This window comes from Chelon labrosus, assembly GCF_963514085.1.
Source record: "Chelon labrosus genome assembly, chromosome: 20".
Lineage (NCBI taxonomy): Eukaryota > Metazoa > Chordata > Actinopteri > Mugiliformes > Mugilidae > Chelon > Chelon labrosus.
Genome location: NC_140353.1, coordinates 14,757,411 through 14,782,200, shown reverse-complemented (window position 1 = coordinate 14,782,200; position 24,790 = coordinate 14,757,411). Strand labels below are relative to the sequence as shown.

The 24,790-nt window shown below is 43.5% G+C and overlaps 2 protein-coding genes across 2 annotated transcripts in view; one reads left to right on the top strand and one right to left on the bottom strand.

Moving 5' to 3' along the window:
- Positions 1 to 798: 798 nt before the first annotated feature.
- On the top strand, positions 799 to 9,932 carry thbs1a (thrombospondin 1a). Its single transcript, XM_084568939.1, has 22 exons — positions 799 to 956; positions 1,054 to 1,137; positions 1,360 to 1,919; positions 2,020 to 2,098; positions 2,190 to 2,279; positions 2,388 to 2,497; positions 2,825 to 2,950; positions 3,363 to 3,459; positions 3,560 to 3,733; positions 3,829 to 4,005; positions 4,091 to 4,264; positions 4,351 to 4,631; positions 4,715 to 4,933; positions 5,039 to 5,146; positions 5,551 to 5,710; positions 5,801 to 5,919; positions 6,308 to 6,542; positions 6,639 to 6,866; positions 6,958 to 7,229; positions 7,323 to 7,420; positions 7,528 to 7,667; positions 7,759 to 9,932. The coding sequence occupies exons 2-22, from the start codon at positions 1,074 to 1,076 to the stop codon at positions 7,764 to 7,766; spliced, it is 3,519 nt and encodes a 1,172-aa protein (XP_084425065.1). The 5' UTR covers positions 799 to 956; positions 1,054 to 1,073; the 3' UTR covers positions 7,767 to 9,932.
- A 922-nt stretch (positions 9,933 to 10,854) lies between these two features.
- Positions 10,855 to 24,790, bottom strand: part of fsip1 (fibrous sheath interacting protein 1) — a 28,315-nt gene continuing 14,379 nt past the window's right edge. The window contains exons 9-10 of the mRNA XM_084569444.1: positions 19,480 to 19,632; positions 10,855 to 11,402 (exon numbers count right to left, since the gene is read on the bottom strand). Of these exons, the coding sequence (XP_084425570.1) occupies positions 11,286 to 11,402; positions 19,480 to 19,632 (270 nt within the window). The 3' untranslated portion in view covers positions 10,855 to 11,285. The remainder of the gene's footprint in view (positions 11,403 to 19,479; positions 19,633 to 24,790) is intronic.

Below are 24,790 nucleotides of genomic sequence, written 5' to 3'. Positions count from 1 at the left end.
GGACTCCAGTTCAAATAATTTAACATTTTAGTAGATATAACAGTGAAAATATTCATATAGAGTGAATCTGGTATCTTTATTCAGTAAATAGTTTTCAAATTTGTATCTCTTTGAATACTTTTTACACACATTGTTGGCACAAAGAAACCCAGAGACAAGATTCTTCCACCTCTCACTCGCCCACACTTTTATTACTCAATGAGTCCCCTGGTGGCCAAAATAGTTATTACACCATAAGACTCAGTAAAAACCTTCAAGTGTCCTCCTGTATGTCATAAATATGAGCTAGAATTCTTAAAAGATTGTACGTTGTGGAAAAATAGTTAAATGTTTCGCGTGACTACTACTCGTAACCGCTTGGGTATTTCTAGTCTACTGCATTCATTTTTCCTATTTAGGATCTGATTAAATAAATAAAAAAACAGTCCAGACTTATTTGTTTTCTGTTTTTTAGGAAAGCGTCAGTTAAATTGATAGTTAATAAATGAGACTATTTGGGAAATAATTAACTTTTATTTGACCGGAAACGGCCAAATCTTGGCTTCGGTGCGTGGATGAAATATTTGTCCAGTGATGGAAATTAAGCTCAGGAATGCATCCCCCCCTCCCCTCCCCTCCAGTGTGTGCGTCTCGGATATTATTCTGACTGGCTGTGAGGTAAGACGGCAAGCCCGTCCCTCTCTCTTCCGCAGCCGTCCCATTGGTCCAGCCTGGACCTCAGGAATGTCCATAAACTATTTAAATACCTCTTATATCTGCAGGATAAGTCAGTAGAATAACTGGAAGCATCGGATTAAACAGGAGCTCATAGGCGCTTTGAAACTATCACCGAGCTTCTAAGAGATAAAAGAAGAAGGGAAACGGGATAAATAATCGGACAAGCGAGGACTTTTCTCTACATTTTTTAAAAAAAACAAAAAACAAATCTATTTTCAGAGAGGATTTTCATTTTAAAGGTTTGTACTGTCTGTTGTATTGTTTGTCATTTTTTAATATTTCCCGATTTCGCCTGGATGTGTTGAGTAACTTTTGTTTGTTCTTTGGTTGTAATAGGGCGCACTTGAGATTTGAAGATGATGCTGTGTGGCATCTTTTTGCTGTTGATGCTTTGGAGTTGTGAGGGCGCACGGCTGGCAGGTGAGAAGGGAAACGAGTCGTCTTACCGTTTAAAAAAAGTTGTCCCACAATGAAAGGAAGCGTTGCTTTTAAGTTATAGTCACTAATATTTCAACAATATTCATGTAAAGATGATATCGGTGCGTAATAGACAGGTTTTCTACTGTGGATTTCTTTTTTTTTTGTTTTACGCACGAGAAAAAAATAAATAAATAAACGTGACTGTCTTTTCTTTGACTACAGAGAATCGGGATGACAGTAGTGTGTATGACTTATTTGATCTGACCGGAGCAACCAAGAGACAACACGGAGTGAGTTTGGTCAAAGGCGCAGACCCCTACAGCAAAGCGTACAAGATCCTGAACGCAGACCTGATCCCCCCAGTCCCCGACAGCTCCTTCAGGGACCTCCTCGACTCCATCCAGGCTGAGCGGGGCTTCCTCCTCCTCGTCAACTTGAAGCAGTTCAAGAAAACCAGGGGCAGCCTTTTAACCATCGAGAAGAACGACCAGTCCGGACCCGTTCTCGAGATCGTTTCCAACGGGAAGGCGAACACCCTGGACGTGGTCTACTCCACCGCCAACCAGCAGCAGGTCGTGTCCATCGAGGAGGCAGACTTGGCCACTGGACACTGGAAGAACCTTACGCTGTTCGTTCAGGATGACCGGGCGCAACTTTTCGTGGGCTGCGAGGAGATCAATGTGTCAGAGTTGGACGTGCCGATCCAAGACGTGCTGTCCCGGGAGGTGGCAGACATTGCCAGACTGAGGATTGGAAAGGGAGCCGTGAAGGACAAATTTATGGTAAGCTCAAGAAATTATGAGAAATAACACATTTTATCACTCCAGTATCAGATAGTATTAATAGCTTGAGGATCTCTAATCTTTATTTTTTTATTATCAGGGTGTGCTTCAGAATGTGCGCTTTGTCTTTGGTACCACTCTGGATGCCATACTGAGAAATAAGGGATGTCAAAGTGGAGGTAAATCTTAAAACTGATCCAGTAGCTCTATTAAAAAGTTTGTTAACAGTGTCCCAGTGAACAGGAACTAATTTGTCTTTTCCCCATGCAGCTACCTTAACTGATGTCATGACCCTGGACAACCCAGTGAACGGCTCCAGCCCTGCCATTAGGACTGATTACACCGGCCACAAAGCCAAAGGTGAGACTTCTCCTCCGCTCAGAGTCAAGTCTGAGTCTCTGTTCTACTGTTCGGCTCTAAACCTTAAGAGCTGATTTAATTTATTGTACTCTTCTCTCTAATATCCAGATCTGCAGTCTGTCTGCGGCTTCTCCTGCGAGGACATTGCCAGTTTTTTTAAGGAGCTGAGGGGACTCAATGTGGTCGTTAAACAGCTGTCGAATGAGCTCCAGAAAGTGGTAAGGGCCATCAGGGTCTGCTCTTTGTCACCTTTCACTCCCTCTTTTCCTCCCTTTCCATTTGCTTCCCACTTAACGCATTCCCAGTGTGTAGCCAATTGTCGCCTCGATGGCAGCCCCACGGGCCAAGTCTTTAATGAGACCCATGTGAATACACAAATATGTTTGGCCGCCGGTTGCATTTGCACTGCTTCGCTAAATTCTAGCAATGTCTTAATCACGGTGTCAGTTGGTGATTCATTCGTATTGGAAGCTTGGCAAAGTCAAAGTTTTCCACCCTCCATCCTAAGTAACTCTCTCTCTCTCTCTTGCTCTTTTCTCCTTCAGTCTAGAGAAAGTACATCCCTGATCAACCAAATGAACATCCACAGTGGAGTTTGCATCCACAATGGCATCGTGCACAATGACAAAGATGAATGGACCGTGGATGGCTGCACCGAGTGTACTTGCCAGGTAAGCGCCGTGGCACCTGCTGGAATGCGACCTTTAAACAAGCCAGGCGTCAGCTGAGGAAAGCTGTACTTCCTCTACCCCTGCTGCAGTAAAGACATAATAGTGTTTATGTTAACGCCTCCTTTTATAATGACCTAGCCTCTGTCAGGAAGCCATCAACACTCTGTCTGAAACTATCAACAGAGCAGCATGGTGCTTTCTTACCAGCAACATCAGGAGAAGTGTGCTGTTGTGAAATTAGTTGGGTGTTAGGGAGGATTAAGCAGGAGTGTCAGGAGTGTCCCTGATAAGATCATTCCATAGTTAACTATGGCAGCTATGCTTGGAACAGCACCAGCAAAGCCTCATATTTTTCTGTAATCACAAAGCTGACTCTTTATTCTTGTACTCATTAAACTCTCCCTCTGTCCAGAACGCCGCTACTGTGTGTCGCAAAATCTCCTGTCCCCTGATCCCATGCGCTAACGCTACTGTGCCTGATGGAGAGTGCTGCCCTCGCTGCGGAACACGTAAGTTTGCTTTTAAATCAGATGCATTTCATATGGATTTCTTTCTCAATAACTTCCACCCAAAAGAAACTATCCTCATATTTATGTCTTCCTCCTACAGCGAGCGACTATGCAGAGGATGGCTGGTCCGCCTGGTCTGACTGGACTCATTGTTCGGTGACTTGTGGCCGCGGCATCCAGCAGCGTGGACGCTCCTGCGACCGCATCAACAGCAAGTGTGAGGGCACCTCTGTGCAGACCCGTGACTGCTACCCGCAGGAATGTGACAAACGCTGTAAGTCATCAGATGTTCTTAAAGGCTGCCATGGTGATGATAAAATTTCCCAGCTTGGGAATACGATGAATTAATCGTGCATGTGTTGCTCACAGTCAAACAGGACGGAGGCTGGAGCCACTGGTCACCCTGGTCCTCATGCTCTGTGACCTGTGGGGAGGGAGTCATCACCCAAATCCGCCTCTGCAACTCCCCCACTCCTCAGATGGGTGGCAGGGACTGCCAGGGAGAGGGACGTCACACCAAAGTCTGCAAGAAGTCACCCTGTCCAAGTAAGTTAAATGTCAGCATCAAAGCATATTTGACAAATTTTGTGTATTCAGCACAAAATAACCAACATTGTTTTGTTCTTTTTAGTTAATGGAGGTTGGGGACCTTGGTCACCATGGGACACCTGCAGCGTTACCTGTGGTGGAGGAATCCAGACCCGCAAACGTCTCTGCTCCGACCCTGCCCCCAAGTACGGTGGAAAGGAATGTGTAGGCGACGCTTCGATGTCTCAAATTTGCAACAAACAGGAATGCCCCATTGGTAAGCATCTGAGCTTTGCCTAAAACTAAAACACATGGTGCAATTCACAACAGATCGCCATTTTAAAGTACCAACGCTCTCCACAGATGGCTGCCTCTCCAACCCGTGCTTCCCTGGCTCCAAGTGCATCAGCTTCCCCGACGGCTCCTTCAAGTGTGGTAGGTGTCCACTTGGCTACACTGGAGACGGCATCACCTGCGAAGACATAGACGAATGCAAAGAGGTCCCCGATGCTTGCCACACCCATAACGGAGTCCACCGATGTGAGAACACTGAGCCAGGTTACAACTGTCTGCCCTGCCCTGCACGTTTCTCTGGTCCTCAGCCCTTCGGAAGAGGAGTGGAACAAGCAACCGCTAAAAAACAGGTTTGGATTATTACTTATTTGTTGTGTTTCTTCCTTGTATCCAAGCAGCTTGCATTTATTTAACCCTCTGTAATTTTCTTTAGGTTTGCACTCCTCGTAATCCTTGCCAGGATGGCAGCCACGACTGCCATAAAAATGCAAACTGCGTCTACTTGGGAGTCTTCTCTGAGTCCATGTTCCGCTGCGAGTGCAGGCCAGGGTACGCCGGCAACGGGCGCATCTGTGGAGAGGACACCGATCTGGACGGATGGCCCAACACTGAACTGCTGTGTGTGGAGAATGCCACCTATCACTGCAAAAAGGTAGCCAGAACCCGCTTGGACAGAAACACAAAAGGCCATTATTATCCATATGCAGTCTATTATTGTGATGATTGTTTCCTTAACTTCCCCTTTGTTCCTTTATAGGATAACTGCCCCAGCCTTCCCAACTCTGGTCAGGAAGACCATGACAAAGATGGCCTGGGAGATGAATGCGACAGTGATGATGACAATGATGGGATCCCCGATGACAGGGTGAGTAATCGCAGCAGTTTTTTTAAACCTCAAACTGTGCTTTCCTCAGAGACCGAACATAGCAATCAGCTGCAGCCACCCTTCCTCTGGGCAGCCAGAATGTAAAGTTCTCCGTTTTGTGTGCTTTCACCAGAGAGTTAAGGCGGAAAGGCAGTAGCACGGGAACGGAGTAATGTGATTCCTGCAAAAACCAGATTTCAGGATGAGGTGGCCTCTTGCCCATAATTCTTAGTGTGGATTTGGAAACTTGGTGAAAGAAAAATGCATGGTGCTAAAAATATCCAACAGAACATCATATTCCAGCTAAAAGCATAGCGCAGCAAAGCAAAGCAAGATTTTGTTCCTATAAATGTAATTTCTTTGAACGATTTGAATAATTAAACTGATAATTTGTCAACTTATAGGACAACTGCCCAAGAGTATACAACCCTGCCCAGTACGATGCAGACAGGGATGATGTTGGTGACCGCTGTGACAACTGCGTGTTTGAAGCCAACACCGATCAAACCGACACCGACAACAATGGAGAGGGTGATGCCTGTGCTGTGGACATTGATGGCGATGGTAAGAATTCAATCACAGTTATGTCTTTAGGTTAGCCTAACAAGCATTTGAAAAGTTGGGAAAGCTACAGAGTATGTTTCTACCCAACAGGCATTCTGAACGAGAACGACAATTGCCCGTATGTCTACAACGTGGATCAGAGAGACACAGACAGGGATGGTGTGGGAGATCATTGTGATAACTGCCCTCTGGAGCACAACCCTGATCAGGTAATGTCATGTTTCACTTTTACATTACAGCGCACCGCTTAATCTGACGTCGGCAGTGTCAAAGCCTCAAATTGCACGTTGTAATAAAAGAGAGGAATGTGACAGCTTTGAAGAAAAAGAGCACAATTCTCTCTTGTCTTATCTTCGATACCACGTTTGCAAAAAAACATTTAAACGGACACTGGACACTTGTCTGAGTGGACATTGCTTACGTACCTGAAAACAAGGGGCTGCAGTTAAATCGCATCCAGAGTAGCGCCTCTCATATTGAGGCTGGTGAAAATCAGAACACAGAATTATTTGAAGTGAGGACAAGTGTCTTAGTGAGGACAGTGTGCAAGTCAGTCTTTGGGGAATCTCATCATAAATGAATTCCGTCCTTCCACAGATCGACTCTGACTCAGATCGCATAGGAGACAAGTGCGACAACAACCAGGACATTGACGAGGACGGTCACCAGAACAACTTGGACAACTGCCCGTACATCCCCAATGCCAACCAGGCAGACCACGACAAGGACGGCAAGGGTGACGCCTGCGACCATGACGACGACAATGACGGCATCCCTGATGACAAAGACAACTGTAGACTGGCCTTTAACCCTGATCAGGTGGACTCAGATGGTAAGCTTGCCTTTCTGTGTTTTCCGACAAATCACTGGGAATCCTTTTATTGCTCCTTCTTCACAGTATTGATCTTTGTCTTTATTTTTCTCTTAGGTGATGGTCGTGGTGACGTGTGCAAAGACGATTTTGATCAAGACAATGTTTTGGACATCTATGATGTGTGCCCGGAGAACTTTGACATCAGTGAAACAGACTTCCGCAGATTCCAGATGGTTCCCCTGGACCCCAAGGGCACCTCTCAGATTGACCCCAACTGGGTTGTCCGGCATCAGGGCAAGGAGTTGGTGCAGACTGTCAACTGTGACCCTGGCATTGCAGTTGGTATGTAATACTCAGACAGACACCTTGTTACAAGTACATGGACACTAAGTGCTAGTGGACCGATTGTAATCAATCTCTCTTTGCAATTCAGGTTACGATGAGTTCAGCGCAGTGGATTTCAGCGGAACGTTCTTCATCAACACGGACAGAGATGACGACTACGCTGGGTTCGTTTTTGGTTACCAGTCCAGCTCCCGCTTCTACACAGTGATGTGGAAACAGATCACACAGACCTACTGGTCCCACACACCCACAAGAGCTCAAGGTTACTCTGGCTTGTCGATCAAAGTGGTCAACTCCACCACAGGTCCTGGCGAGCACCTGAGGAACGCCCTGTGGCACACCGGAGACACCCCAGGACAGGTGAGGAAAGATTAGCTGCCCGGTTTGAGAGACAATGTAAGGAAAAAGTTTGAGACTTTTCTTATTTCAACCATTGTGTTTCATCGTATTCAGGTACGCACTCTGTGGCACGACCCCAAGAACATCGGCTGGAAAGACTTTACTGCCTACAGATGGCATCTGACCCACAGACCCAAGACTGGACTTATTAGGTGAGTTCCCAAAAAAAATCAAACACATGTTCTGTCATTCAAATGCAAATCCAAATTATTCATATTAGAAAGGCAATGACCTCAATTCAATACATTTTCTTTTTTAGAGTGGTCATGTATGAAGGCAAGAGAATCATGGCCGATTCTGGAAACATCTACGACAAGACGTACGCTGGTGGGCGACTAGGCTTGTATGTCTTCTCTCAGGAGATGGTTTACTTCTCAGACCTCAAATATGAATGCAGAGGTAAGCACATGAGCGACAGTTAGACACGTCAGCCAACACTCATCATCAACTCGGCTCAAGGCGTTAACATGATTTCTGTCATTTCTTTCAGACACATAATTGGACCACAGCACCTTCCAGAAGAATGTATGAAGCTATGACACGTGCCCTGGATTCCTTTTTCACTTTTTCCTTTGAGAATGCACATTGGAGGTATTGGTGAGCTAACAACGAGGTTCAGTGACCTCAGGAGCTAAAGCCAAATGAAAGTTCAATGATAATTCCGCACCACTGCACCAAACTCAAATTGTGATCGCAGCGCTGATCAGAAGAAATCGCTCGCTCACTCTGTTCGCTCTGATCTGCAATGAAAGAGGGCCACAATTTATTGCTTTGCACACCTGAACTGTTGGTGGTATTCCTCTGTGGATGAGGGACCAAAGGGAAGTGTGTTTTTAACTTTTTTTTTTTTAGATATTATTTTTGAGCATTATTATACCTCTGCTGTGGACTCAAACATACTTGTTTTGGTATGAAGCAGCAGGAGAACTTTCTTAGGCTGGGGTAGAAGTACCCTTTGAAGGAACTGTTGAGGGACCATGGACAGTACAGACCGACTGTTAATATCAAAGAGAGTGAATGCTGTTTGTGTGCTTGTACATGTGTGCCGACAGGCATAGTTATGAAGACAACCAAGTCAAAAAATTTAATTCTTCCGATGACCCCCTCAAACTAGTGTACATATATATGTATATATATATACATACATATATATATGAAGTCTTGCATTTAGCTGAGGCTTAGGGCTGGCCCAGAACATTCGTCTTCTCAGGAAAGAGCACTAGAAGAAACAAGGAGAGCACAAATTTCAGGACAGCACAGGGCCCCAAAGCAGGCAAACTACACACTGCTTTGGAACAGAAATTATTAGCAAATACTATGTTATTATCTTTACTGAATGTGTCAAGGGACATAAACAGCGAGGGCCAGTCTATTTCCTAAGATTATTTTGAGTATGGCTGTTTGTATCCACTTTAATTCTCATTTCTGCACCACCTCAAAATCCTTTCAAAATATAGAATTGGACCAAAACAGTGTAACATGTAAAAAAAAACAACAAAAAAAAGGCATCACTTACAGTATCTAAATATTCTGCTTCTGCACAGTGTGCATGACTGGTGTGCCTGAGCTTGTGTGTACATATCTGACGAGGGGGGAAAAAAGTAAACCCTTTATGTACAAATATTACCTCATTAGTTCTTTTTGTATTGAGGCCAGCAATACACAAGAATCACTTGTCTTAACAACAGAGTATAAATTGGTTGGCTTCTTTTTTCTTTTCTTTTCTTTTTTAAGCAAGACATTAATATCATTTATATGCTGTACATAAGATATTTTTGTAACAGAAGAAGCCCAAACAGGAACGTAAAGGATTAAAGAAATGTTGTCGTGACTATGTTTTGTGCAGTTTTGATAAGTTATTACGTCTGTTGTATGTCGAGGTTATTTCATTTGTGTAGATATATGCTATTTAAATAATTTATCTAGAAGCGTAGCCTCGTATGGAAGCGTTTCTGTCTGTATAAACTTATTTGCACACTGACATGAGGATGTCTTTGTTTTTTTTTTGTATGTGTCTTTTTTTTTTTAATTATTAGTGAAGCTTTTCTATAAACATTTGTACCATAGTTTCTACCTAAAGTGCTGTTTGTACTCCTACCTGTTATTTTGTAATGTCAAGTGAACAATAAAATCTTCAGGAAAAAAAAAAACTTTCAAGGTTTCTCTGTGTCTTTTTGGACGGACGAACGGTTTAATGGGTGAAGACCTGAGCTTGTCCCTCTGTTATTTCTGAACTTCGCATCGACTTTGATTGGGGTTGCCTCCTTAGAAAGGCGAAGGGAGCCGAGCCATGCTGTGTCAAGCGACTGGAATCTATTAGCGGAGTCTAGCGAAGCCTCGCAGAAAGGGAGTATCCTCGGGAGTCAACAGCAGGAAAACTCAACATGAAGTATAACCCACTTAAGCGGCACGTCCATACAGATCTGATTACACATTACGCAGGCATCTACTTACACATCCAAATGACAGCGCTCCACGTGAGAGGTAGACATGAGGAATAGTTTTGCACTTTGGAGTAATAAATTCGCTATCGACGCCGACGTGAACCTAAGTTATAGCCGTGGCCCACCCTTGCTGGAAGGAATGCACGCTGAAATTCCATAGTTTTCATAAAAATGTAACTTATCAAAACAGATGAGTGGCTATCTGTGGAGTAGGTCCACAGCTGGCCGAGGGGATATCATCTGCAAACAGAATTCACACTGTTCATTTAAGTCCTTTGCAGGGTCAGAGAGAGCTGTAATCTAAAGCACCAGTGAGAGCCGCGCCAGAAATCCCAGACAGTCTCAGTGTGGGTCTCTTTACATTAGGAGTGACCTCATTCTTACCATAATGAGCTCACTGCGTTTCCATTACCCTAAATGAGCCGTATATCTTCCATTCCGAAAACACATTGTGTCAGCTGCGTTTCAAAGCCAGACAAAAATGCTACATATGCTATAGATAGAAAAAGAATGGTTTAGAGCAGTCGCAGAGGAGGAAATTGTTTGTGTGTTCTCCGTTCAGACCTCTGCTGGGGTGTCTGTTTAGATTCTTGAGCAGATAGTGCGACGGGTTTCACTGATAGCAGGGCCCTAGTTGGGATTTGACCTTGGAGGTTCACGTGACCGACGTGTTTTCAGTCAGGAGGAATGTGAGATAATTCCTGCCGTTTAGACGGGGTCAGAATGTGTGGGCGAGGTGAAGAGTGAGACGAACGGGCCTGTAGGTGTCCGGGGCTGAGGTCAGCCAGGTGCAGGCCGGGCTACTCACACCGCGCCAAGCAGGAGCAAACTGGAACAGCTTCCTCAAACAAACCCAGAAGGATAATTCTCAAAGCCGGCCGTCTTTTTGTAATGCAATCTACTTAAATAGAAATTAAGCTGGAAAAGAGGTCGTGCAGGGGTCCAGTTTCAGAAAGGGCTGCTAATCTGAGCCACTCTGAAGCAGATCACCTATAGAGGCAGGAATGACTGGAATGTTTGCAGCTGAACCAGAAGCGACTATCACCCCAGTGGAGCACACATCCTCCCTCTGTCCTCATTAGCAGCCATGTCGTTGGGTGTCTGACCACACATTTCAAACTCAGACGTGCTATATTTCATAGGAGAGGGCTTAATTTTAATGCAAGGTAGTGTTCAGACATCACCCCGCAGGCCCGCTATCATCAGCTAATGTTTATGTGTGCAGTAGAACATTCTGTGGCCACCGCACCCGGTTATTAGAGTTAATGACAGCAATTTTGTGTTCTCATCTATGATACTTAGGTTAATACAAAGGGTGGCCCCGCTGCTCCGTTTCCTCACGCAGAGCCGTGAGGACAAATAAAAGCAGCATGTTTAAAACATGTGAAAACAAATAACAGTGCTCATCCTCAGTTGACCAAATTTGAGGGCTACAATTTTTGTCCTTTTATGTCTATATAACATGACCATTGTGTCTTCGTAAATCTAAAAGCGTCCTCTGGGGGAATTCACAGTTACATCCCAGCAGTGATGTATTCTGATAGCTTTCAGGTGGACAAGTCCAGTCGCCTTTTTAAGGGCCTCGTGGTGTTGTGTCGTTCAACTCCAGGTCCTGGCTGCAGCACTCTGTCAGCTCACATTCATCCAGAAGGCTAAGTAACTGGTCCTCGGTCAGGTCTGGTGACTCATTCTGCAGGAGAGAACAAATATATGCGTGATTTAAGACTATACGGTTAAATGAATAGAAAAATCAAGTCCAGACACAAGCTGCATTTGGACCCTTGGCTGTCACAGTATTGAGGTCTCACGTGCCTAATATAACAGACTTGATGACAGACTATTTTTTTCAGCCTAAATGCCGATATGTTCCGAACATCCTCTTCAAATTTGTTCGCGACAAATGGGCTTAAAAGTCAGTTTTTGACAAACCCAGACAACGGCAGTGTGTTGCATCAATGCGTGACCCAAGGTAACAGTGGCAATTTATAATAATATATTGCAATTGCTGCGTCCCCTGTGCTTAGTTGGAAGCAGCCTGGGAGCAAAACACTTCCAGTTGGATGTAAGTATTATTTTTCTACAGATAAGCCAGAATCCTCACATGCAGCCTGGGGACTGCATGTGAGTTCAAGAATGAAAGACAATCTTCTTAAACTAGGTTACAAGTAAAGGGTATTTAAAGTTGACTGTCACTATCTATTCCTGGGATTGATGTGCTATCTGGCAGCTGCAATTTTTGATTTCACATTAATTGTAAACCTGCCATTCCTTTACTGTGACGGCGAGGTGGGACAGGAATCATTTACCTATGCACGAGTGCTCATAGACAGACCGTGGCACTGTGTTTAGACAGCTGCGACTCAACAGTCAATTTGTTCCAATAATATCAACTCGCTACCTTTGAGGACGGGAGCATCCTGCCAAAAACGTGTTCAGGAGAGGCAAACGTTAAATATCTAAGTCGAACAGTAATCATTGTCATCATTCTCCCAGCATGTGCGTCTAGCATCGATCCCATACTGAACAGAATGTCCCTGGCATTAAAAGTAAGGATTTCCTTATCCAGTTGTTCTGTCCCTAATCCACATCCAGTCTTAAAAGTAGGATTTGCCAATGTGGTCAGTGGAACAAGCTATACACACAACACTGACTTGTTAACACATTGTTAGCAACCATTTTCAATAGCAGGAGTCCAATGAGCAGTACTCATAAAAGCATCCACAAATAAAATAACCAAATCCATGTTTGTGTGTCTTGAAAACACAGTTTGACACCGCAGCGTGGTCCCCTGGGTCTGGAGATAATGCCCATGCCGTTGTTTTCGACTCTTCCCCATATCCCGCTGAGTCACACAAGACAAAATTACATTCCTGCGTCTCATCTATCCCCTCTAGCTTAAGCTAATACTCTTCATCGATCATCTGTCGACCAGACCACCGTCTGAAACTCTCCAGCGCCTAGCCAGGGCCCAGTTGCTGATACATATCTCGACCAGACAGTCCTGTCCATGTTCAAAGTCGTCCAGAATGTAACAACACCCCTTAGGGGTCATGGAGGGCTGGGCCTCGTTACTCATTTGCGAGCCCCGCAATAACACTCACAATTACAAAGACGGATCGTCTTTTACCAATAGATGGGAGACCACAGGCACATTCCTGCCACGATGCCCCCCGCAGCCTTCAATGTGTTGGGCCTTTGACATGCAAGAAGCAAGACATGGATATTTGCACGTGGACTTGACCTTCACCTGTGAATGGGAGAGGGGACAAGAAAAGGGCCAATATATGCTCGGGTAAACCATAGACTGTATAAAGATGGACGTCGGAACTGCTCCTTAAAAGTGAAGCCAAAGCAAGTAGAGCGCCCCCTAGTGTCTGGCAGCAGTATAGGTCATAAGCTCCACCTCCTCCATGTTAGCCAAACTAAAACACTAAAATGCATGTCAAATACATTTTTTTCATCAATGTTTTCAATCATTTTAGGTAGTAAATACTGATGCATGTTCAAGTATCATATTTTTGGATAAGTTTTGTTTGATGTGACACAATGGCGACCACCAGTTGCTCCGTAAAGCAGTCCCGTGAGACCGTGAGAGTTGTAAAAACAATTTTTAAAAATAAGTACAAGAGTATAATCCAACATTTCTTGTAACTGGCAGAGGTAGAGCAGAGCGTAGTATTAATTAAACGCAACGCGAGTGAGTCTGGCAGAAGTGTGTTCAGGTCATCGATATCGCGGCTCCGTCTGGCTCCATTCTCAGACCATACTGCACAGACTCTGGCTCCAAAGTCGCAAGATGGCACTGCCCGTATCCCCGGGAAAATAGCGTCAGTTTGGCCAATGCAAGGAAGTGGGGACACGGCGTCTATATTTATACAGTCTATGGTATAAACATACAGTACAGGCACACACTTCGAAAGCACTTAGCTTCGCTTCCATGTTTGTTCAGTAGTAACAGATATATCTGATGAACTCACTTGGAAGTGAATAATTACTGCAACTTGTATGGCACAAAACATTCACAGATCAATTGCAGATCAGGGTTTTCAATACACATGAACAGGGCAATAAAAAGTGCCCCACTGGCTGAAGTATTAACGGTCAGAAATGACTTTAACCAATACCAGGCGTCTGGGAGAGGGCAACCACGAGTTAGACTTTACTACCGAGGGAAGAGGGAAAAAACGTGGAAGAAAGAGAGAGTGTTTTCACTGCTGTGGCAAAATGCTACGGCTCTTTAAATGTGGTTGACCTCAGGAGGTGCCCTCAGAACTTGCAAGTCCAAGGGTGTCTGTGGGTGACTGATAATGTGCCTTCCTGTCTGTCTATTTGCTAAACAGCCACTTCTTCACAGCCAAAGGCTTCAGATGCTCGGCCTGCACCGCACTAAATTTGGTAAACAGCAGAGAAAACCGCAGCAATTACAGGAAAGCTGTCCGAAGAAAGCAAATGATAAATTTGATCGAGCTGCTTCCCTTCTTCCGCTGGGTTATCAGTGGGACGACAATGTTGAGGTCGTATCACAAGCTCGTGAACACAGCAGAAACTTATCAGAGCCATTCCACATTGAAGCGGATACAAGAGCATGGGAAGATAAAAGGTTTGTTTTTAAGCTGCCTTTTCTGCCAACTTGCAGCACACTGCAAGAAAAAAAAATGTAAATACATTAATTTTCTTTCTTTTTTACGATCTCCTGTCAAAGGTAGAGCAGCTGCGACGCTTGAGGCTGGTTTTTCCCAGCCATACGTCCTTTGGCATAAACATGTGAAATACAAGCTGGAGGTGGAAAATCTATAGATTCACTTAACACTGACAATCCCTCTCGAGGGAAGTTATGAGCCTTTGACAGTTTTATGAAAAGACAGCACACTATCTCCTCTGTTTCACTGACATCAACTCCACTCAGAGACGACAGAGGAAGAATGACACGGGAATATTTTCTCTCTGATTGGCGTGTTCTGTTCTGCCGTCACGTTTTATTAAAGTGCACCCAAGCGCTGCTGCACTCGCTTTTCTGCCTCACGGGCTGGCTTCCTCCCCGCCGCCGCTTAGAAGTGTCACATCTTGAGTGGAAACAACAATGCTTCAGGGACAAAATGGCTTTAATGTGGCTGCTCGTCAACCCGTAATTATCTATTATTCCATGAGTAATAACATAACATTGTAACCCAGGCACCTTGCTTCCCTTTCCTTCCCAAGAAGCCCCTCAAAACACTGATCACAAGTGACACATTACAGAGAATCTTGGAAAACACAACGCTGGAGTCTACTTCAACCTCTCCCTACTAATGCACACTCTCGACAGTGTTTTCATTTTGACCCCTTGCCCTCTCATTTGTCACCTCTTCTTTGTGAATTTAAATAGCAGCTAAATGATGGCGAGTTCAGTGTGTTTTTATGTCCTCAAGACAGGGGAATCCAGTTCCTCTACCACAAACAATAGCAGGGTGGGTGTACCCCAGACCTCTGGTAAAAGATCAGGGTTCTCAGTCACTCTCCAGTATCAGTTTCCCACCAGGAGAGGAATCTGACAAAGACAGAGCTGTTCAGCCCTGCGGCGATCTGCCCTGCAGTGGACCACCACCTCCACTCTGCTCACTGTTGGCTCCTGTACACACAGGATGCAGAGCCATTTTACCACAAGCGTGGGCCGCTCAGCTTTCAAGGTCACTGACTTGAGTCACATACCTGAGCTCTATCTGCCACAGACCCAGAGGCTGTTTCCCTGCTAATACATGGAGGAATTCTGTTCCCGGCACACCCATTCAGATGTCGAGAAGAACTCACGAGACGAGAGTGCAATATTTTCTGCTACAGTTCCTGTGTATCTGTGACATCATTCACGAATGCATCATGTCAAATGTCAGTTGTAATGGGGTGAACGTAGATAATAACTCACCTCAGGGACTTTCCGAGGCACGTGACTGAAGTCAGTCTATTGTGATGATCACTGGCTGAGTCCCAGAATCCTCGCTTTACCCGGTCACTTCACACGTGGAAGGCGGCACATGCACTAGATCAGTGTGTCTGTGCATGTGAATTACATTTTATCTTTGGTATGTTCATTTTATGACTTGCTTGCGGTCGACTGGCTCATGTTATCCTGCATTTTTATAAACACTTCATGATCCACTGCACAGTTCGTGTCAGCTCAGGATTTCATTACTGTGTTTTACCAGTAAGACCCATGCGTCAACTCTTTCGGTTATCATGGTCTTTCTAGCAGCATTTGGGTCAAAATTTAGCCAACTCCACCAACCAGAATTGAGAGGCTGGGTGTGTAAAGCTCATGGCCTGACACACTTTTTCTCCTGTATCATTCTGTGAACAATGAAACAACAACAAAAAATAAATAAAAATGCCAGCAAGTCTTAAAGACGTAATACATAAAACAAACAACTTACGCCCTGTTGGGTGGTTGACCATAAATGTTGCTTAGAGCAGTGGGTAATTTCAACTGTCCCTAGCCTATGTTTCTCCAGTGTTCAGTGTTGTAAATTCAAAGTACAGTCTGTCCTAAATAACAGGACGATCGACCGTTTTGACAGTTTTGCCATGCCCACAGTAGGACCTAGCTAGTGTTAACTTGTGGCTTATGCTAACTAGGCCATCTTCCTTTATAACAAGGGCAAACACAGCACTGAGTGTATGATGAACGCTCAGCAGCAAACCAGCGTTTAAGGCAGAAATCCACGCTTATTATTTTTCACTTGTTCTTTTTCTTTTAGCTTGCTAACATTTAATGGGTTCTCCCAAATGCTAAATGTTGTATGGGACAAGCTTCACAGCTAATCCATACATCATCATTTTAACATCCGTATATATACAGGCTATACAGGCTCTAGCCATCAACTTACAGAAGTTAACATAGGCTCTGAAATGTCAGTTAGGTAAATGCGTACCTAGACACTTGAAGTTTGGACATTTCCGCAACTAGATCCAAAAAGGGTCACCTTCCTTTAAAATGGATCACCTTCATTTACTATTAAAAGCTGCATTCTCATCACAGTGACAATTTCAAACTTCAGTCAGACTTCCAACATTTGTAAATTGGTTTTCACAAGAGGTTTAGGTGCTGCAGTAAATACACCTGTGCATCTTTAATACCATGAATACCAGCTCCACAACAACAACTATATATGGAGATGAATGGGAGCACCCCTTATGCTGTGTCATTCAGTATGCAATGACACAGCAACTTATTTCTTTCTCTGACTGTCTTTCTTCCAGGAGATTCACATAGTGGTGCACTGGAGCAGGAAGCCAGACAGGCTTCTTTTCTGTTGAACTGGGCCAGTACTTTACGAAGAAAAAAAAGTTGTGAAATTGCACAGTTGGCAGAAGGACTGGGGCTCAACAATGCCTGAACAATGAACCTAACAGATTTAGGCCAGCTGTGGCCTGCCACGGTGGCTGGGTATCCATCTTTGCCCTAAGGAGATCTTCTAGCAGAATTCTTTTTAAAAGTTTCATTTTTACCTTGGACTGCTGCTGGCTTACATTGGACTAAAGTGGGTGATGGAAAAGAGAAAGTATGACTGATAGCGTTGGCCTGATTAGAGCAAGACTGCCCTGCTGCAACTGTTCTGTCTTACAGTAAATGCTGGGATTGTCCTTCCCTATGCTGTTAATCTAGGAACGCAGCCAAATGAGGTTGCAGGGAAACCAGCACCAGATCAGCTGTTGAGAGTCACAGGACTTTGCTTCAGCAGCTGAAAGTAGCCCCTCTGAACTCGTCTTATCTTCTCTTTCTGGGAATGTTTATTTTTACTTTATTTCCAAGGAGATCTATCATTAACACAAAACAATGACCGTCAGGCTAATAACGGCTTTGTAGGGGGAAGAAAATCAAAGGTGAGAGGAGAGGTTTTATCTTGGACAAAGACGGAAATTTCACTGGAAGGGGGGTTTGTTGGACTGAAAGGCAGGAGAAGGAGAGATGACGCACAAAGTTCTCAGATGTGAATCCAAGTCAGGACAGATTTTGTTTCAATAAATCACTGGGAAAAAAAAAAATAATAATAATCTAGAGCAAACACATAAATTCTTAACATATCCAACAAGGACTAATCAAACTCAAGCAAACCTTTGGACATGTTTACCTACTGTATATACAGTACATATACATATATAAAGAGAGGAATACATCCCATATTATAATATTGAGTCCATCCTAATATTTTACAGATGGATTTGACTTTACACATTAAAATTATTCATTTCAGACATATTATTAAAAGAATTCACTCTTTAAAGGGACCAAATGTCGTGGCTTTTAAATACAGGACGAACTGTACTTACATACAAGCCTTTAGTCTTGTAGTAAACACTTGTTTTCATTGAAAGTGCTTTCAATTATTTTAAAGGATTTAACGGACATAAAACTTTGTAGTCTTGTTTGTGCTCTCTTATAAGTGAAATTCCTAGAAGTTGGTTCAGAACAGGCGCTGGCTCTTTTCAGTTATATTCCGGGCACAACGCCTGCATGGCTACAGGTACACAACACTGTGGGAGAGCATCTGAGTTATGGAGGTTAAGCAAATCAATTTTATGAGTACACTTCAGCTGTGTGAAGCCGGTTACGAATGCCCTCCCATACAAATTCGGCACAAATAAATCTTTTCTAACCACAAAACAAGCCCGGTGGCGCTAAGAATACACGCTGCGAGTGCGCTGTTTACATCGAAGTCGCTTCAGTCGTTTAGCGACACCATATAAAATGCAGTGATACAGCTAAATGTAAAGAGTGCGGGGAGACTGGTGGGTTTGATGTTTTGTGATCATCATGAAAGAAGGGTTTCGTCAAACAGAGCTTGGCTTAATTAGCAAAACATTCCACCAGTCTCCCCTTAATTAGGCCAAGAATAGGTCTTTTGAGTGGCACGATGCCCTGTGATGTATGGGTGTGGCTGTCACTTAGTGTTTTTATTACCTCCCGGTTTGTGAGTGTAAAGGCAATCTTTCATGTTAAAATTAGGCTTATATACATCATGTTGTGGTCCGCGCGCGTGAGAACTGATGCGAAAGGCCACGCATTTGAATTTGTATTCCAGCAACCCTGCGAAGACGCAAGCAGGTAGTTTGACCGCGAGAAGCCACCCATTTCAACAATGACAACGTCAAACCACAGAATTTATATCTAATGCTTTCCCCTCCTAGCTCACGAAATTTAAAGTCATAAATGTCAGCAAAAGCAGAAATCAGGCCCGTACACCTTTGTTCTCTGAACATTCTTGTGTTGTGCCTTTAGCTACAGGGTTTGGAGAACAGCTCTCCGGCTGTAACTCTGCAGAGGCTCCTAAAATCACACAGGGCTCAATGGTTTCTAGGGATCACTGCAGAGTGAGGACATTGGATCTCGGCGAAGAATGCTAGAAAGCGGTGAAATACGGTGGGGCTATCGGTGGAAAAAATAACCATCCTCGACCTTTGATCGTGTACGAAGAGGGGGAGAGGAAGATGTTCTATATAACTATAACTGTGGAAAACTTACATAGGAAAACATACATTTTACACAAAAATGTAACGTGTGAAGTGAGTGATACGAAGAGAGAAAATGGGGAAAAATACGGGCCTTCAGAGACGTGAATATTGCATGTGATTTCATCGTTCCCCCCTGTGGGGATGACTGAAAATGAGCTGCGTGCTTGTAATAATTTGCCACACACATGTCTACAGATGAACACTTATGCTCAACACAGACGCTGTGAGTGCGTGTGTGTTTGTGTGTGTGTGTGTGTAAATGAACGTAGCTGCTTTGAACTCACAGTCATCTCCTGGCCTTGTCCCAGGATCTCCAGCTGCTGTTGGATCTCCTGGAGCCGCCTCTCCTGCCCTCTCCTCTCCCTTATATCCTGCAGGACCTTCTCTCCTGGCTGGCGGTCCCCATCGCACTTCCAGCCAGCCTCTGAGCCAGGGCCCTGATACACAACAGACATAACTGGTTCTCATGCGCAAGAAAGAACTCTCTCTCACAGCTTCTGATTGTCACTTGGCAGAAATTAAATTGGGATAACGCCGTATAAGAGCTCAGCACAGTTAATTTATGTGAAAGTTTCCCCTTCCTCTAATACTCCTGCAGACGTGGGGATGAACATAAACCAGCTTCTCTTACGTAGTTCTGACAGAGAGCACAGCGTAAAATCGGGGACTCATTAAAAGAAAGCTGAATACCTCAGCTACACTCACATTTAGTCCGACATAAATCACTAATTTATGGCGTCCACGTGCACTGGGTTGACATAATGAACCTCAGACTGCATCCAAAGCAAACTTTGAAAATAGGTCAGGAGGAAATAGGAGAGTCGTGCTTGGAGGACCATCAATGGACAGCTGATAAGTGAGAGGCTTGTCTTTCTGACCACAGCAAGGATTATTTTCTTTGTGCCTCGGTCATAGAAAGAGAGCCATTTCAAGTCATTGGATACAAATGACACAAATTCAGAGCTTTGCGAATTCCAAGAGTCTGTTCGGTTCGGCACTGACGCTGACATGCAAGACCGCAAAGGGTGCCTTTACCATGACTTCAGTATCCATGTTAAGATATTTTGAAGTATCCCATTTTTGTGTTTGCACATGTAAATGCCAAACTTGGATTTCTGAAACCTGGATAAAGACATAACCCAGTTTTCAGGAACCTGGTTATGTGAAATGGATGCTGGGATACTGTTGCATGCCTACATCTCACTCGTGTTTATGCCAAGAGACATAACATCAGCGCAAACGAAGGCGCCACTGAACCACCACCTCTGGTGCTATGAAGAAGATAACAAATACAGTGGCTGTGAAAAGCGTTTTGTGATGTAAAATAAAAATCTAAGATAAATCATATGGGAACCTTTGAATATTTAATGTAACTTTTTTTTCATATCGACTGTACTTGGCAGGTTTGGTGGGAAAAGGCATCCAAATGCTGAGCTATTCAAGTCTGAAGTAATCAGGCTACAGGATGCCGGTTTCCCAACAGAATCCCAGGTCACAGTGGAAAAGACACATTATTACGTGGCCAAACATCAAAACCAAAGAAGTGGCTCTGAGCCATTACAGAAGATGATGGTGTTGACATCAGCTTGTGCAACAAATGCTGAGCCTCCACGGGAGACACACTGAATCCATGTAAGTTGATTAGCTATTGTTAGCACGTATGCATCCTCAGTATCCTCCACAGCCAAACAGTGTGAAGTAATACTCATATGGTACTCATATTTATCACGTGTACACATATAAGAACGACCAGATTTCCCTTTGCTCCATGTAAATGCCGTATCCTGTATATGATCAAAACCGGGATAAGTCTTTTAACCAGACGCTGGTGTGCGTGTAAATATAACCAATAACTGAAAAGCTTCTTCCAGTGTAATACAATATAATGAACAGTAGGTGCCTTAGCGCTTGCTCTAGGGGTTTCAGGCTCTGGGTTCTGTATAGCATCTTGAGACAATTTGTATTGTTATTGAAGCTATTTAAGTAAAATTGAATTGAACTGGAAAAGGTCTTCCCTGCCTTTCGTGTTTGTATAAGTTAGGGAAAAAAAAAAAACGCTTTACACACTGACCAGTGGATGACCTGCGCCAGGGTCATATTTTGACCTCTAAAAATACACAGCTGCTCTATAAAAGTAACGACGAGGTCGAAAATAAAAAGAAAGTTGGGTCTGAGAGGATGTTGCCAACCGCAGGACTGTTTTGGAGTGTCAGCCCAGCGCCATGTGGTTGAAATATCCATTTCTCTTGGTTAGTCTGGATGGCAGGCAGGAGTGCGTGTGATCTAATAATGTTGAAATTGATGGATATTTCATGAAATGTCGACATCTCAACGGGTCTTGCACGCGGTGAAATGGGGGGGTTACTGAAAACAGCAGAAATTATGAACTTAAAAATTGAGTTACTAAATCTGTTATGACACATTTATGATAGGATGTAGTCTTAGTTAAACCCAGAGTAGGAGGGGAGTTCAGCAAAGTTGAGAAAGTATATTCTTCTTCTGCCTCTGGCTACGCGGCTATGTCACATATTGCATTTACTCAGTTTTTATCCAACTGAACGGTGTGATTAATATTAAAACTCGGCAAAAACAGAAGTTCTTCAAAAATACTCCTAAGTGTGTGTGGCCTCAACTAGCAGTGCCCTCTGTCTCCCCGCAGGAAAATAATGACAGCTTCTATCTGAAGCCTCTTTTAAGTGGGCGTTACTAGAGCCAGTCAGTTGAGGCTCACTCATCCTAGACTACAAAAGCCAGGGCCATGGCGGGACAGACTCCTGTCATCCACCAGAGTGAGAAACGCAGCATTTCCAACTAGGAAAAATAAAAATTAAAGTCTAGCTTTACCGCCATCGTCACACCACTAAATGCATGTTGCTAAAAAAGCCAGAATCTTCGGGAGTAACAGTTTATTTAATTTGGAAACGACAGCTGACCCACTTTTCAACAACTATAGGCTGCAAACTTTAAAAGCATATGCGTGGTTTCACGATGATGAAGCTGTCACTGGCCAGTTTGACTGACTCTGGCATGTTTGTTACATATTTTCTCACTAAACCAATTCTCTCTGGCTAAATTAACACCCAATAAATTCTGATGAGTGTGAGCGGAAAGTCCACAGTCTCCTTGTATAAACCTCACTAATCTGAGCCTAATTATAGCTACATATAGCCTAAGACATATATTTTTCTTGTTATCTCTGCAGTGGCCCTGGACCTCCCTCCACAGAAATGATCTTGTAAGGACATAGGTGCAACAACATAAAATCAGACTTAGCTAAGAGGTTTACGGAAGAAGTAAATTTCTTTTATTTTTATTATTCTTGAGAGACGTGCTTTGAGGTAAATGCTAACATCTGCATGCTAGGTTCTCCATTCTTAACCCACACAATGATGTCACCAAGACGCATGCCCCAAAGAATTGTTTGTCTGGCCCATGAACCAAAACACTTTCTTGCTTCCAAGTTAACATCACATCACAATCAAAATCAAAATTAAACAAAAATTTCTAAGCGTTGCTTTGGGTTTAGATATATGAAAGTTGGATTGGGCATAGTTACACCTGGTGTTGTGTGTAGCTGGAGGTTTGGTAAATGAAAAAAAAGAGAGGCAAAATTTGGATATCTTAAGGCCCGGACACATCAAACCAAAATCAAAGATTTATCAGCAACAAAGTTCAACTATGATGTTGCCCTTTATCACCTGAGTCAGGTCGAAAAACAACTTGCACTTGAACTCACCACAAAGACTACAGCCAGCGAGCCGACTACAGCCGGTTAGCACATACAGCCTGCACCCCGGCAGGTAATGTATGCGCGTATGTGTAGGACATGAACAGCAGACTGGACTGGAGGGACAACAGTGATGCTGTGTACAAGAAGGGACTGAGTAGACTCTACTTCCTGAGGAAGCTTAGGTCTTTTAACGTGTGCAGCAAGTTGCTGGAGATGTTCTACCAGTCTGTTGTTGCGAGTGCCCTGTACTTTGCTGTGGTTTGTTGGGGGAGCAGCACCAGCAAAAAGGACATAAGTAGGATCGACAAATTGATCCGAAAGGCTGGTCATGTGATTGGCAGTAAGTTGGAGACGTTTGTCTCAGTGAGGGACAGGAGGACACTGGACAAACTGCTCTCCATCATGGACAATCCGTCACATACACTACACCAGACAATAGAGGGGCAGCGGAGCTCATTCTCCAACAGGCTGATCCAGCTCCGCTCCCACACTGAACGCTACAGGACTACTTTCATACCATTCTCTGTCCAGTTGTACAACAACTCACCTTTCTGTGACAGATAACTCATTGTTATTAATGTTAATGGACACTACTGCACCTTACACCTTACCCTGTATATATAATTTATATTTATATTCTTCCATTTCTTGTACATTTGTTCATATTCTAATATGATAATTTGTACATTTTGGCTTATACTATTTCTATTTTATGTTACTAGATCTTATTCTACTTATTTTTTATTTCTATTTTATTTAATTTAATCTTTTCTTTTTATCTGAGGTTCTTAAGAGTGTGTTTTTTATGACAACTAAGCTACTGTAACCAAGCAATTTCCCTTGTGGATCAATAAAGTTTATCTAAGTCTAAGTCTAAGTCTAAGACTAGCTCAAAAAATAGGTAGCCAGAAAGAGGTCAAAACCTTCATACAGAACTAGCCTCTCCGGGAACCATGCTGAGTGGTTGGTCAACAGTTTTTTTTAATCCAGACGGCCGTGGTGAAATATTTGTGTGTCTAAATTCAGATGAGATAAAGATGAAAAGCAGGAAGAGTAGTGTGTGCCATTTTGACTTTGTTGTTTCATGACTTTCTCCACATTCATTCTTCTTGTGAAGCAGTGGTTCACAAAGCTGAACAGCCACTTGGAAAGATCTCTCCCACCAATGCACAAACAGGGGTCCGACTAGTCGCCAAGGGTGCTTCCGGAATATCTCTACATCGTACCTGAGGACTGGACTTTGGTCGCAAATGTGCTTGTAAGTAATATTGGAAACATCCTTAAGACATCCAGAAAGCATGTTGAACTTGACCTAGTTTAGCATGCTAACATTTGATAAGTTGTACTAATCACTAAATATAGCTGAGAACCATGTCAAAACAACAAATCTCTCTACAAACGTTGCTACCAACTCATCTGATATATGTGAATCTTACCAAAGTCATTGCCAACTGCATATAATAAATGGCATGAATACTAAAGTTTTATGGTAGTCCATGTAATGGTTGTTGAAATATATTTAAGGTAGGACTAAACAAGCTGTTGTTAGTCACAAAAAGGTGTCATGCAAAGTTCGGCTGGACCTCTCAGCAGTTGAAATGAAATTCCAAATTAAAACAGACACAATATTGTTTGAGAACCTATGACGTGAATCCTTGCGTAACAAGTGCTGCTTCAAAAGGGCTAAGCAGACATGAGGGTTCTCTTCTGTTCCATAAAAGACTATAACTTATTATTTGCAGTTCTTTGCCAACAATGTTTCTGAAATTATTATTGATTAAGCTCTTATGATGAATGAGCACCACAAGTTTAGATCCACTTCCAAGGTGTTGGCAGGGACAAACAGTAAATAAGTCTTTGCTCCG

Coding starts and splice junctions, on each gene's coding strand:
- thbs1a (XM_084568939.1), top strand. CDS start 1,074: ATGATGCTGTGTGGCATCTTTTTGCTGTTGATGCTTTGGAGTTGTGAG. Junction 1,920..2,019: donor CCGTGAAGGACAAATTTATG/GTAAGCTCAAGA, acceptor TTTTATTATCAG/GGTGTGCTTCAGAATGTGCG. Junction 7,230..7,322: donor CCGGAGACACCCCAGGACAG/GTGAGGAAAGAT, acceptor CATCGTATTCAG/GTACGCACTCTGTGGCACGA.